The sequence below is a fragment of the Alexandromys fortis genome, unplaced genomic scaffold (genome assembly GCF_014885135.2).
Source record: "Alexandromys fortis isolate MF-2015 unplaced genomic scaffold, M_Fortis_MF-2015_v1.1 scaffold_102, whole genome shotgun sequence".
NCBI classification, from domain to species: domain Eukaryota; kingdom Metazoa; phylum Chordata; class Mammalia; order Rodentia; family Cricetidae; genus Alexandromys; species Alexandromys fortis.
In genome coordinates, this window is record NW_026067984.1 from 700,682 (window position 1) to 714,938 (window position 14,257).

At 41.3% G+C, this 14,257-nt stretch overlaps 1 protein-coding gene across 5 annotated transcripts in view; it reads right to left on the reverse strand.

Annotated features, from left to right (window-relative positions):
- Positions 1–14,257, reverse strand: part of Rapgef2 (Rap guanine nucleotide exchange factor 2) — a 203,543-nt gene that overhangs the window by 34,468 nt on the left and 154,818 nt on the right. For all 5 annotated transcript variants that reach the window (XM_050158792.1, XM_050158793.1, XM_050158791.1 and 2 more), the window contains 4 exons: positions 12,909–13,040; positions 5,959–6,136; positions 1,404–1,540; positions 466–624 (listed from right to left, as the gene is read on the reverse strand). In XM_050158792.1, coding sequence (XP_050014749.1) covers positions 466–624; positions 1,404–1,540; positions 5,959–6,136; positions 12,909–13,040 — 606 coding nt within the window. The remainder of the gene's footprint in view (positions 1–465; positions 625–1,403; positions 1,541–5,958; positions 6,137–12,908; positions 13,041–14,257) is intronic.

Here is a 14,257-nt window from a genome sequence, read left to right on the forward strand (position 1 = left end):
ACAGGCCTTCCTATACCAGTGGCAAACTACCTGGAAAAGAAACCAGAGAAATAATCACAATCATGGGGTCAAAAAGCAAGAAAAGAAGCAAAAACACTAACAAATAACCCCAACACACACAAGGAAAAAAAAAAGGACAGCTTTTAAACCTAACCAAGGATATAAAAGATCTCTCTAATGAAAACTTTTAACAAAGGAAATAGATTGAAGACCCTGAAGATGAAGACCTGAGCTCTTGGACTGGAAGCATCGGTGCTATGACCACCCTACCAAAGGCAATCAATTTACAGATTCAATGCAACTCCATTCAAGATTCCAGTGATGCTCTTTGCAAACATAGGCCAAGTCTTAAAACGAATGCGGAAGCCCAAGAGGTCATGAAGCCAAGGCCGTGGTGAGCAACGCCTGCTAACCCGGCATTTTTGTCTACAAGGAGTCCGGTCTACGCTGTCACGCGCCCCATACCTGGCAGTCGTCCACCTTCGTCCTCATCACCCCTTTCATGTATTCTTTGTCCATGGTAGGCGACACCCCAAAACTGTTGCCCATACACAGGATTTCTGCCTTCCCGTCTGGATAGGTCACTTCCACGGAACCGTTGAGAATCACTGACCAGGAATCCAGCTGAGCAGAAAATGAGACACAGCAGAATATAGCATGTCATCGCCGGGCTTAAATGCTACAGTGGTCCCAAACTAGCCTCCCGGGTCTTCTGTCTTCAAGACGGGATAAATTACCGAAAAAAGTTTAACTGCTTACCGAGCAAGCAGTAAGACATAGCGAAACATCTACACACTCGTTAGGCCTTGCACAGAGTATAACCATTTAAAAATTTAAATAGTCTCACCTGGCAGTGGTGGTGCACGCCTTTAACCCCAGCATTTGGGAGGCAGAGGCAGGCGAATCTCAGGGAGTTCAAGGTCAGCCTGGTCTACAGAGCTAGTTCCAGGACACAGAGTAACCCTGTCTTGAAAAACCAACATTCTGAATATTCTCAAAATGACACAGGAAAAAAAAATTTCCTCTATATACCAAAGGAAATGTAAAGAAGATAAAATGCTCATCAAAGTCTCAATAAAACATCATTTTTGTTCTGATGAGAGGCAAAAACTAAAAAGCACAACATCTCGGGATGGCAGACAACCTGAGTGGCTAAGTCCCACTTAGCACATGAAGGGCCCTGAGTTTGGTTCCCAGCAACGAAACCAAACCAAAGCCTCTAGTAACACTTTGTGAAATGGGAAATAGGACAGCTTTTCAATGCTATAAGTAAATGAGAGGCCATCAGTTTCCATCTATTCAAACTTATTACTGCCGAGGTTCCACAAGGCTAAACAAGAACACGGTTTCGTCTGGGTACCACTGACCCCTGAGCTTTGTAAATGGTGAAGACACCCACTGACCTCCTCTCCATCGTTTAACACGATGGTTCCAGCTCTTTCCACCACGGCGAACACCATCACGGCACAGAGCTCCCGTCGCACCGACATCGTCATGTTGGCAAAGGCAGGCAGCTGGTGCATGAATTCCAGGAGTTGTTCTGGAAAGCAAAACCATCATTTCTGTTAAAAACAAGTCGAGAAGCAAAATACCCCAGTGCATACACTGAAGGTCTTCTTCTGCCCTGGCTAGGTAATACCATGCTATGACTAGACTCTTCAACTCAAGTCCTCTGCAGAGCCCATCAGTACACAGTGGGCTCTGGTAATCAGGGGAGTAGGAAGGTGGGTGGTACCCAGAGACTCTGTCGGATATAACCGTCTTCTGAGAAATTTCAAAGTTATCTTTTTGTTTGTTTGCTTTTGTTTTGGTGGGTTTTTTTTTTTTTTTTTTTTTTTTTTTGAGACACGGTTTCTCTGTGTAGCTTTGGAGCCTGTCCTGGAACTAGCTCTGTAGACCAGGCTAGCCACAAACTCACAGAGATCCTCCTGCCTCTGCCTTCCAAATAATGGGATTAAAGTTGTGAGACACCACTGCCCAACTCAAAGTATATTTTACAGAAAGAATAAGTTCTGTCTTCTGGAATGAGCAGGCTTATCTGTGCCAGGCCTTTTTTTTTTTAAATATTGTGCATAGCAATAAAACAACTCTGCAATATATGATCCACAGCAAATCACTTAAAAGGCAGGAGTAGCTACAATCATAAATGCAATGGCCCTCTGATTTGAATCACAGAGGGCAACGAAGAAGTCGCGGTCCTCTCCTACCACATCACTGAGTATCCCTGCTCTTTTTAGAGTGTTCTTTAGCTAACACCCCTCATCCTACAGACCACACGTTTTACCCCTTTCTGTCTCTAGAAGTTGCTACATTTTCTTACAAAGTCCAATAGGTATAAAAAAAAATATGAAACAATAAATACTTTTTCAAAAACATATGGAGTTTAATGTGTGCTTAGACAATAACAGAAACCAAGTACTACTTTACATATGACTAGAAATGAAATACACCATAAAATATCTTTTACTAATGAATATTTTAATGGGTTATGTATTTTTTATTAAGGCTTTGCACACTCCTGGGCAACATCACCAGTCCCCATCAGAACGACTTTAAACTACTCTGTACAGGTATATTCATTTGCTTCTTGATAAGAGTCCTATTAAATTAATGCTTAATGAAACCATTTTGAGAACAGAGACTAGGATTAAAAAATACAAATAGGAAATGCCTGTGTCATATGTAAGAATAAAGATGATAAAAGAAAGAAGGCCTAATAGTGAATATATGCCATTTCCCAGATTCAGCCAAAATACCAAAATCAGGCTGGAGAGACAGGAGTCAAGAGTGTGTGTGTCCTGCTCTTACAAAGGACCTGAGCTCACTTCCCTCATCAGAAAAGCTGCAACCATCCAATAACTGAGTACCTACAAACTCACAGTTCCTGGAACAAAACTATGAGAAACTCTTTTTCTTCAAAGTCCTGAAACATGGGCACACATCCAGTGATCTTTGGAAACCCAAACGGAAATTATTTTCTTTTTGCAGTTGTTAAAAAACATTAGCAATTTCATCTACTCTAACTTAAATGAGCAATTGCGCACGCTCATCAGTCTGTCACGCCGTGGCTGACTAACGGCATCAAATGAAGGTTAGCCGTCGCAGAGACGCACACACTGGAAAGCAAGCCAGCTCTGTGTTTATTTGTAGGAGTATGGGCAGCTCCTGCTTTCCAGGAATTCTGAGAAAGAACGCTGTTCAGATACAAAGTAAGTCCTACACTTCCAGGAACAATACTGTGCAATACTTCCAGGAAAAGTCTGTGCATACTTTTAAAATCTCTCTCACAACCACTCTCAAATTAACACATTAAAGAGAGAAGATACATCAGTTTACAAAAAAGGATAGCTTAAAACTGATCCATGTATAAGCAGTATTTAAGATTTTTTGAATGCTCATGGAAACCACTCTAGAATAAGATGGGATGTTGAACACATATACTTTTACTAAAAACTATAATAGGTGGGCTTGTTTATAAACGTTGGCCTAGGGCAAGAATAGAGTGTGGAAACTAATTCTGGCCATTGGAAACAGATGAAGTGTCTGACCCAAGGAAGCCAAACCACGTGACCATTTTTCCCCTGGACCCAAGTTTATTCCTCCTTGTATGGGGGTTACCTGTGAAGAGAAACGCTCCCTAGAGGAGAGAGTGGGGGCATCTGAGACCCAGCAGGCATACAAGCTTCATGTGTCTAGGTAACCTAAACTCAGCGTCGCCAAGATCCCTCTCCAGGGTTTGAGGATGCTGTTAACAACTGCTGGGGGAGAGGACTGGCCCCAAATAGCGGAGGGGAGTCTCTGCTCTGCCCAGCTTCCTGCAAGGCTTGCAGCTTTCACTAGTTGTAGCGCAGGGTACGGTGGGTTTTCCAGTACCCATGCTCCTGGAAGTAACCCTCACCAATGTGTCTAAGTCCAATGAAAACTCTGGCCATCAATTAGATTCTGGTGCGAGTACTCTTGTCAGCCCAGCCCTTGTTCATTGTCCTCACAGAGCTCAGACAATCTGCCATGCCTCCCCTGCCCCGCGGCACAGCACAGCTTCCCTGGGCTGCAGCAGGGCAGGGCCTCACCTCCTCCTTCACCCTGAACGAGAAGGCGCCCTGACACATGCGCCAAATGAATGAATGATTACCAGCACAGGCTTTTCATCGCTAAATGGTTTGCAGTTCCTGTAAATGACTTTAATTAGACACATGTAATCTGGGGGGGCTGGCTTTCCATTTTCCGCCATATGTAAACAGATTAAACTGTCACAGTTCTTCCATAAGTACGTTTGCCTAGTTGAAAGACAGGCAACAAGTTCCTCACACCTCCCTATATCTAATTTCACCGACGAGTTCATTGAATTCTTCAAACATGTACTGGCTTAAAGAGTTAGCAAAGTGGTACAATGAACAATCACCTGGGATTGTCGGGGTAGTTACAGATTCTAGAATGCTGGTGGTACACACGTCTAGTTATCACTCGGCACTTTAAGCAAAAAGAGCCAGAGTTGGGTGTGTATTCAAATGCAAAGCTATTATGAAGCAAACAAGTCGGCCCCCTAATGTTTTTAACTTCAAGGTGTACTTGCGCCTCCACCAGTACATATCTGTCTTAGTCAGGGTTTCTCTTGCTGGGATAAAACATTATGACCAGAAACAACTTGGGGAAGAAAGGGCTCATTTCCTACGCCTCTCAGGTCACATTCATCACTGGGGAAAGTTGGAGCGCAGACACAAGGCAGGGCAGATAGATGGAGGCAAAAGCCATGGAGAATACTGGCTTATTCTCAATATGCTTAACTTCCACCTTCCTCTGGAATAGCCCACTGAACTTGGAGCACTCAACGGCTTTATAGCCTAAAGTTCAAATACCACAATCCTCCCAAAACCACATGGTCGGATCTGTCACAGTAATATCCCACTTCTGATACAAATCTGTCTTTGGTTGTCAATTACAGTGACAAAGCACCCTGACTATAAGCAAGGGAATGGGTGTTTCAGCCTACACTCCCAGGTAACAATCTATCACTGAGGAAATCAGGCAGGAACTTAAGACCTGAAGGGAAGCCACAGAGGAATGCTACTTCTTGGCTTGCTCCCCAAAGCTTACTCGGCCAGCTTTCTTACCCCACGCAGGACCACCAATCCAGGGTGGCACTGTCTGCAGTGGGCTGGGCCCTTCTACATCCATCATCAATGAATAAAACGCCCACAGGCTTGTCTACAGGCCAGACTGACAGATGAATCTTCTTAGTTATGATTTCCTCTTCCCAGGTATGTCCAGGTTGTGTCAAGTGGACAAAAAAACAAGCAACGCATTATCTACAGCCCCTATACTTGGAAGGCTGAGGCAGGAGAACAGTGGGTTTGATGTCAATGTGGGCCATGCAAGAAAACCTGGCCTAAAATAAAACAGTGAAGTAAACAAATCCCACTTAATAATAATAAAAATAATAATAATAGGATGATATACTAGATAGAAAATAAAATCCGAACTCTACAACCCACAGGCTACTCACTACCTCATTTTGCTATTTTCTTACCCTTAATTGCATTTTCAGACATAAACATAAAGCAGTTATTTACAGGACCACCTTGTCAACTAGCACTTACCTAACATTTAATCCCAGAATAATACATGCAAGAAAATTACCGTAAGTAATGCTGCGTTAAGACTTTTAACTAACTTGGGAGGAGTTGGAAATTAAGCTAAGATAAACATTATGTGGATGGGTCTATTAGAAGAATCATTCACAGAACTATTTGCAGATACTGGCTGAGTAAAACTCTTTTCAACAAGTTTCTTGTTTTTGTTTTTTAAATACCAAGGAAGAGCTTTGGTAACCACTACTGATACTCAGGGAGTTTGGAGATGCTGGACTTGGAAAACTCTTCCAGACTTGGGCGACATTGCACCAGCATGTACCTCTCAATATTTCTACCCGCTTGAAGGGCCCACTCCTCAGGCACTCACCGATGTCGTCGTCAGTCCTGTCTATCGGGTCCTTCTCCAGGCAGTCCCTCACGATGTCCCTGCTCATCAGGGGGTCCGAAGCCCTCTCGATGTCTTCTTCATCGTCATCGTCCTCAGAATCCACGGCCGTCTCCGGCAGTCCGCTCAGGTCCATGTCACCAGCCTCGCTCTCCGTGGCCTTGCATCGGAAGAAAAACAGATTTTAAAAACTCTTTTAATTCAATCAGTCACAGGACACCTAAGAGGTAAGAACAATTACAGCTCAAAATAATTTGTGGCATTTATTCTTCTACAGCTAGTTGGGAGTCAGCATCCAACAAGTAGCTGTGTACAACTAAAGGGAGATCTCGACAGTTGAGTAGCTGTATTTCCGGTTAAAATTATGGACAAAATAATTTTGCCTCAGAAACTAGAATTTATTATAAAAAAAAAGCAGATAAAAACATGAAGTAAAAAAGTAGCACTTGTTTTCAGTTTTAAAAAAGAATGACTTCTGCTGAGTTTAACAATTCGCTATTTTCAGTGATCTCCCTCACAGGAGGATTGTTAAAGCTGACAGAACCGTTTCCCTGCTGGTCTTCTTGGGAGAAAGAGCCATAACTGAAGGCAGCTTGAGCACCATGGCCACCAAACATCGCCACCATTTGAATTATTCCAATGGACACTTGAACTTTAAACCATAAAACAGGGCAGAAGGCTAAACATATATGTAGTTTGTATTTTTTTTTTTAACTCATTGGGGGCCCACCCCAGCTCCCAAATAAAGGGAGAACTTATTTTTCTCTCTCTCTTTTTTTTTTTTTTTTTGGATTTTTCGAGACAGGGTTTCTCCGTAGCTTTTTGGTTCCTGTCCTGGAACTTGCTCTTGTAGACCAGGCTGGCCTCGAACTCACAGAGATCCGCCTGCCTCTGCCTCCCGAGTGCTGGGATTAAAGGCGTGCGCCACCATGGCCCGACTGAACTTATTCTTTCTTATGAATGCCCAGCTTTAGCTGGACTTGTTTCTAGCCAGCTTCTCTAACTTAAGTTATCCCGTTTCTCTTTAGCTATGTCTTGCCTCTGGGAAATTTTCCCTCTTTATTCTATCCTTCTTCCTTCCTACTCCATGACTGTCCGTGTGGCTGGGTGGCTGAAAGCTGGCATCCTCCTCCCCCTTTTCTCACGCCCCCATCTAGATTTCTCCTTCTATAGTCTCTCTGCCCACCAGCCCCACCTATTTCTCTCCTGCCTACCTACTGGTCAACCAGCTCTTTATTAGGCAGGCAAAGTAACACATCTTTTCAGAGTTAAACAAATGCAATATAAAAGAATGAAACATATCTTTGCATCATTAAAGGAATATCCCACAGCATAAATGAATGTAACGTATCTTAGACTAATATTCTACAACACATATACACCTAAAAGCATACACTCCTCTATTCCACTAGCACATAGCTAAATTATAACTGAACATTTTCTTAGTTACCAGAATCACTCATTTCAAGATTGCTCTTAGCCTAATCTGAAGACTACAAACTGCCATCCTTCAAGTCAATCTAGTCTTTAATGACTTGTTGTTGCACTGTATCCATCAAATTGGTCTTATCTGACATGGTAGTTGTGGAATTCGCTAACTGCTTCTGCATCCTAAGGGTGAATTTAAATATATACTAACTCTATCAACCTTGAACATCATAAACGTCTTTTTCCACCCGAAAAACTGAACTCAGACGATGTGTAAAACTAACTTTGCAAAAACAAGCTATTATAAAATGTATAAACTTAAAATCATAGCTCATATGATTTTCAAAGGTAACAGAGATATTTCAGAATTGGCTACTGGGGAAAAAATTAAATTCTAAGTGTAATTAAATTTAGCATGCCTTTAATCCCAGCACTTGGGAGGCAGAGGCAGGTGGATCTTCTGATTTCAAGGCCAGCCTGGTCTCCAGAGAGAATTCCAGGATACCCATAGAAACCCTGCTCTGAAAAACCAACCAACCAACCAACCAACCAATCAATCAATCAATAAACAAAGTAAAAAAAATAAATAAATAGATAAGACAGACAGAGAGATGGTAGATAGATATAGAGAGATAGATATAAAATTAAAAAAACAAAAATAAATTAGTAACAGACTAGCATTGAATCCTTAATATGCCAGGCAATGCTGTGGACTCTACAAGCTGTTATCTTATTTAACCCTTACAACAAGCACACGGATACCTCTCACTATTTTCTAACCTTCAGGTAAAGGTCTTTTCCCCAAGCCAGGGTCGTGCTGCTACATGAGCTGAGAACCCAGGAATTTTAACTTCAGAGTCTTAATCATTTTCTTGTAATTTAATTCAGTATTTAAAGAATGAATGACAGAGTTTTTATTTTTACAGTTCTGGGGATTGAACTCGGGACCTTGGTGTGTGCAGCGAAGTGCTCACCAATGGGCTACAGCTCCAACCCTGAGGCACTTCCTTTCTGACGTCCCGGTTCACACCAGGGTGCATGAGATCTAATCTAGCATCTTGAAGCAATCCACAAACACCTATTACAATTTCTCTAGAGTAGCAGTTTCAATCTCATTTTCAGTTTGGGGTATAGATTCCAAACCAAAGGAAGTACATTATAAGAAAAATCTAACAGGAAAATAACTGAAAACCAGAAAATCTAATATCTCCAAAGCTCCTCAAACAAGGGTCATGACACTTGCAACCACTGTAAGTAAAAACTGCTCCAGGCAGAAGAATCTGTCACCCAAGAAGGGAACTCATTCTGTGACATTGAAAAATACGATGCAAAGTTAGAATTCACAAGTCTCCTGTGGATACCATGGGGAAACAGACCGGCTGGGGATGCTGCTGCAAGCCAAGGGTGTGGTCATAGAAGACGTAACTACCCACCTCCCAACTACAGAAGCTAGACTAAGACAGTCGGCTAATCCCTGTAGGTTTTCTCCCCAGCTCCCCCATCCCACTGAAGATTACTAAGACCTATCATCACCCTGTCAGTTCGGAGCCACACCCGGCCTCTCTAAAGAGCATCTTCAGTACCAGCACTCTGTGAAGGGATACTACGAAGAAAGGAATGGAAGCAAACAAAAAGCCTTTCCTTTAAATAATAACTGATGTGACTAAAGGCTGTGTGTTGATTTAAAAACAGAAAATACATGTTAAAATATTAAGTATATTTTATACTGAAGAAATTGTTATCATTTAAATGAAATATATTAACTTTTTGTTTTGTTTTGGTCCACTCCCCACTGCAGGTGCTGGGATGTGTCCAGCAAGCTGAGTATCTGCTGCTGAGCTACATGCTGAATCCTTCCTCCTTTTCAAAGTCTGGCTATTGCTTTATTACTTGTACTTTGGGCTGGGCCCAGACTTATAGGCTCTCAGAGAGGACAGCCTGCATCTCTTAGCAATCTGCTCCTGCAGCTCTTCTTTGGTGCCTTCATTCTTTTCCGGCATATTCTGCAGCCTCCTTATCTTTCTTCAGATCAATATGTCACCATTTGTGCTCTGGACACGTGGAGCACGTGCGTTCTGGTCCGGTGCTTCTTACATTCTTTGTTTAAGGGATTTCTGACAACTTAGTAGAGGCCATGATCTTGATGGAGTCTGAAACTCTTTGGGATTCTGCCGACTCTTTTGGGACCCACTGCCAAGGTTCAGTAGAATCTATCAGTCCAGGAATACCTTTTTATTTTTTGTAAACGATAACCACGTTGAGAACTCTCAGACTGGAAACCACAATGATCCTGAACGGACTTCCTCTATCCAGTTTAAAAAGAATGCCCCTTATTCAACAGCAGGTATGGTCCGTCACAGGTAGAAGGGAGCATGTTTAATGGGGAAACCTTGGTTTTTGTCCCCACCACTGAGACCACACAGACCTTGGTCTTTGTCCCCACACCAAGAATACAGTCCTTCCTCTTTTTACCCAGAGCATCACCAGCCACTTCTGGGACCTTCTGTGGCCATGCATGCCTCATAGAAAGTATGGTGTTTGTGTGCATGGTTGTCCACTACAGTGAATTTCTGACAGGGAAGGAGAGCCATGTGCCCTAGGAACGGTGCTGCCCACAATGGGCTGAGCCCTCCTCCACCCATGAAGAACCAAGGCAATCCCTTACAGACAGGCCCACTGCCCTGATAAAGATAATTATTCGATTGACACTCAATTATTGGCTATATCAAATTGAAGTTAATTTTAACTAGGACAGGGAGAGAAGAAGTATTTGGGGGACAGGGTTTTTTTTTTTTTTAACTACAGCTAATTTTACATTTGGTAAGTACGTTAATTCAAATTGCAAATATTTTTTAAAAATGGAAAAATCTAAAAGTAACTTGGGCTTTATGTTTCCTAGGGGACATTTACTCCCTGTAAACTGTTTCACTATGTGCACTTAACTGTTAATCCTAGGACACAGAAGTTTTTTCAAATCATAATTAGGCAGTCTACTTTAATTGGAATTTAAAAACATTTAAAAAAGAATTAATAAACTCAGTAATTTACAAATTTAACAGGAGTATAAAAACTACAGCTAAGTTAAAAGAAGATGTTAGAAATAGAGGACCTGGGGAGATGGCTCAGCAGTTAAGAGCATTTGGCTGCTCTTCCACAGAACCTGGGTTCAGGTCCCAGGACCCACAAGGCAACTAAGAGTCAGTCCCTGGGTATCTGGTTCCCTCTTCTGGCCTCTGTAGGCACTGCATGAACATGATGTGCACACACACACACACACACACACACACTCTCACACACACACACACAAACACGCATACACATATTTTGAAAACAGAAAATTAACAGCCAACATTTAGAGGTTGTATCTGAAATAAAGGTAAAGTCTGAGGACAGCCCCACACTGTAATCCATCCTTCTCTGAACTTGCCTCTTTGCTCCTTATCTCCCAAGAGAGCAAAATTCTTTAACAAAGGGAAGATTATTATAGCCTGTTGGAGAGAAAAGAGATTCCTTGCTATATTAAAAATTCCCATATATAAAGACCCCTTTCCCTTGATAAGCCCATACCCTCATTTGAGTATGTCTTATTTTCTTCTTAGATAAACCTTTCTCTTAACCCTGTGCTCAAGCCTATTATTATTATTATTATTATTATTATTATTATTATTATTATTAATTATTTTTAACCAGCTAGGTCTAAAACTTATTTCAGCATGGAGGCTAACTCCTCAGGCTGCTTAGATAACACTGTGGAGCTATGCCTCTGTCCCCTCACCATGGGCATTCCTGGGGCTCTTGCCAGGGTCTACCCTGAAGCATTACTGGTGAGTTTTCCTGCCACCTGTCTGGTCTGTCTGCTGAGCATGGCTTGTTCTTTACATCTGTGCTTCCCTTGCTTCTGTTTTTCTGACCAGAAGATCCACCTCGCGTTTGGTAAGTGTGACTTGTCCTAGTCAGGGTCTCACAGTATAGCCTTAGCTGGCCTTGAATCCACAGAGATCCACCTGCCTCTGCTGGGACTAAAGATTTGTACTACTATACCTGACCTTGAAACACACACACACACACACACACACACACACACACACACACACACACACACACACACACACTATGGGGCATATAGTTTTAACCTCAATATAAATTAAAACATTGAGAAAGCCACAGTTGTTAACAATACCAGAAGACACTGTCTTCAGTTTATATGACAAACATCACCTTTCAGTTCTAGCTGCTACAGACACTAAAGTGTCTTCCTCACCCCCAAGTACACCTGGATTTTTTTTGTAACTCTATCATGTGAATCTCTGATAATTTTTTCATGTTTTTTTTTTCTCCTTGAGGGAGGGAGAGGTCCAAAGAAGAACTATGCAATAAAACCTGTGGCTACTTCCATTTTTTTTCATTCATTTTTTTTTTGCACACTAAAATAAGTATTTTTGGCATGCTAATGAAAATTCCCATATGGAAATTTAAGTGTTTTTGTGATATATAAAAAGGCCTGAAAGATGTATACTGACTTAGAAATTTAAATACTCTGAATTTCTTTAAAACTAATGAAAAAAAAAACTCTGGGTCCATAAACTGTTTCTTAAAACTTTAAAATGCTATTTGTTTATATAAACAGCACTCACTGGAATTGTAAGATAAAAGTTTCATGAAGTTATAATAAAATTTAAGGTCATATAGACTTTGGTAAGAATTTCTTTCCAAAACAGATTCTAAAGAAAAAATAATTAAAATTCTATTCATTTATGTATTAGTAAATGGATAATGCAAGAAACAATGGATTTTTCCATCCAGAAATATTCTTAGAAGCCAGGCATGGTGGCACATGGCTTTAATCCTAGCACTCAGGAAGGAGACAGAGGTAGCTGGAGAAATCTGAGTCCGAGGCCAGCCTGGTCTACATATTGAGTTTCAGGTTAGCCAGGGCTACACAGGGAAACCCTGTCTCTAAAAACAAAACAAAACAAAAAGTTGTATGATCTTGGATACCTTTCAATATCTACTTTTCTGCAAAACTATATGTGCCTGGGTATTGTCTGCGTGAGCTCAGATTTCCACATCCTTTACATGGTAACAACTTGGCAAACTGAATCTGTGCTCCCATGCCATGGTCACTCATGTTTGGCTCCAAAGTAAACTATTTTTTGAGGGAAAAGGCTTTTTATGTGTTGATATGACCATAAGATGATAATATTGCTGCTTTTTACTTGCGTCAGACTTATATACCAAATTCTGTCTGTAGAGAAATGAGTAACAAGAAACAGAGTAACAAGAACCAATTCGGTCATCATTCAACACTCTGCCAACTAGTGACAACCCAGTGGTAGAGCTGCTTCCTCAACTATGCACAGCACAGCAAAGTCTGTGAAACACAAACGATACCTCATATACAAAACATGCATCCATAATGTATGCACAGACATCTACTTTAGAGCTTTTGTCTCTAAGAATTCCAAAACGCCCCCAAGCAGAGGAGACTGAGGAGTCCTCCTTACCTGGTAAATATCAGAAAGACTGCTGCTGCCAGAGTCACTGGTGATGCTACATCCTGAATGGCTGGAGGACACGTGGGTCACCTGTGGGTGGAGGCTGTCAGTGAGGTGGAGCTTTGTGAAATCTGCGGGGAGCTACGGAAGCAGCAGAAGAAAAAGAAAAAAGAATGGGCTTACAATTTGAATTGGGAACTTCAAGACACTTAAAACTATGATGCTACGCCCACTGCAAAGCACTGAGCACTAGGAAAGATACTTCCATCCACAGACTCAAAACTAGTCAATATCGTCCTATTAACCAAATTCACAAAATGTTAAAGTGCATGAGCATACAATGAACCTTAATAATATTAAACTAGATGTCTAAATACGTGGGTTAAGCGATTAAGACACATGGATGAACATTTAATTTGGTAAAGTACAATTTTCAAGTAACAAATTACCCTAGCTCTATTTGTTAGCAATTGCCAACCAATGCAACTTTGTAACAAGTTTAGATAGCTAGCTAGGGAAACAGACTTCTGGTTCATTCATGTTCAAATAATATTTAAAACTTGGTTTTTTTTTTAAAGCAAGCATCCTGGAAGCACTGAACCATATTACCACTTAACTAGGTTATATGAAAAGTGATAAAACACCTAAGAACTTGACATTTAAGTGTCTACAGACAACATTCACTTTTCTATAGACATACCCCCCTCCTTGTTTACCCACTAGGTTAAATGCACCATCCCAATAGTACTGACAAGTAATGCATTAGAAAACATACGCTAGTTGGAATGGTAAGACACCAATCATACTTTTGTTGGCTGCTGCATACTGATCCTATCTAGCTAGTAAAATCTAGTTAAGGGCTTGCCTTAGAGATCTTCCAGTCACTCCTTATACCCTCGTCCCCTCTTCAAAAATGTAGTGGTACCACATAGTTAAAATAAGACTTCCAAGGAGATGGTTGGGCTTTAATCCATAAGCTTTGATACTGTAAGAAAAATGGATTTCCACCCTACATTCACTCAGACCTGCCTAGATGCCAACACTCTCCATCCTACGTATACATGTTTCCCGGTAGTTACAAGTCTGTTCCTAAATACTACTGTCAACTTTATGACACACAAAGTACACAAATCGGGGCTGGAGAGATGGCTCAGAGGTTAAGAGCATTGCCTGCTCTGCCAAAGGTCCTGAGTTCAATTCCCAGCAACCACATGGTGGCTCACAACCATCTGTAATGAGGTCTGGTGTCCTCTTCTGGCCTGCAGGCATACACACAGACAGAATATTGTATACATAATAAAAAAATAAATATTTAAAATAAAAAAAACAAAGTACACAAATCTTAAATATAAATTTAT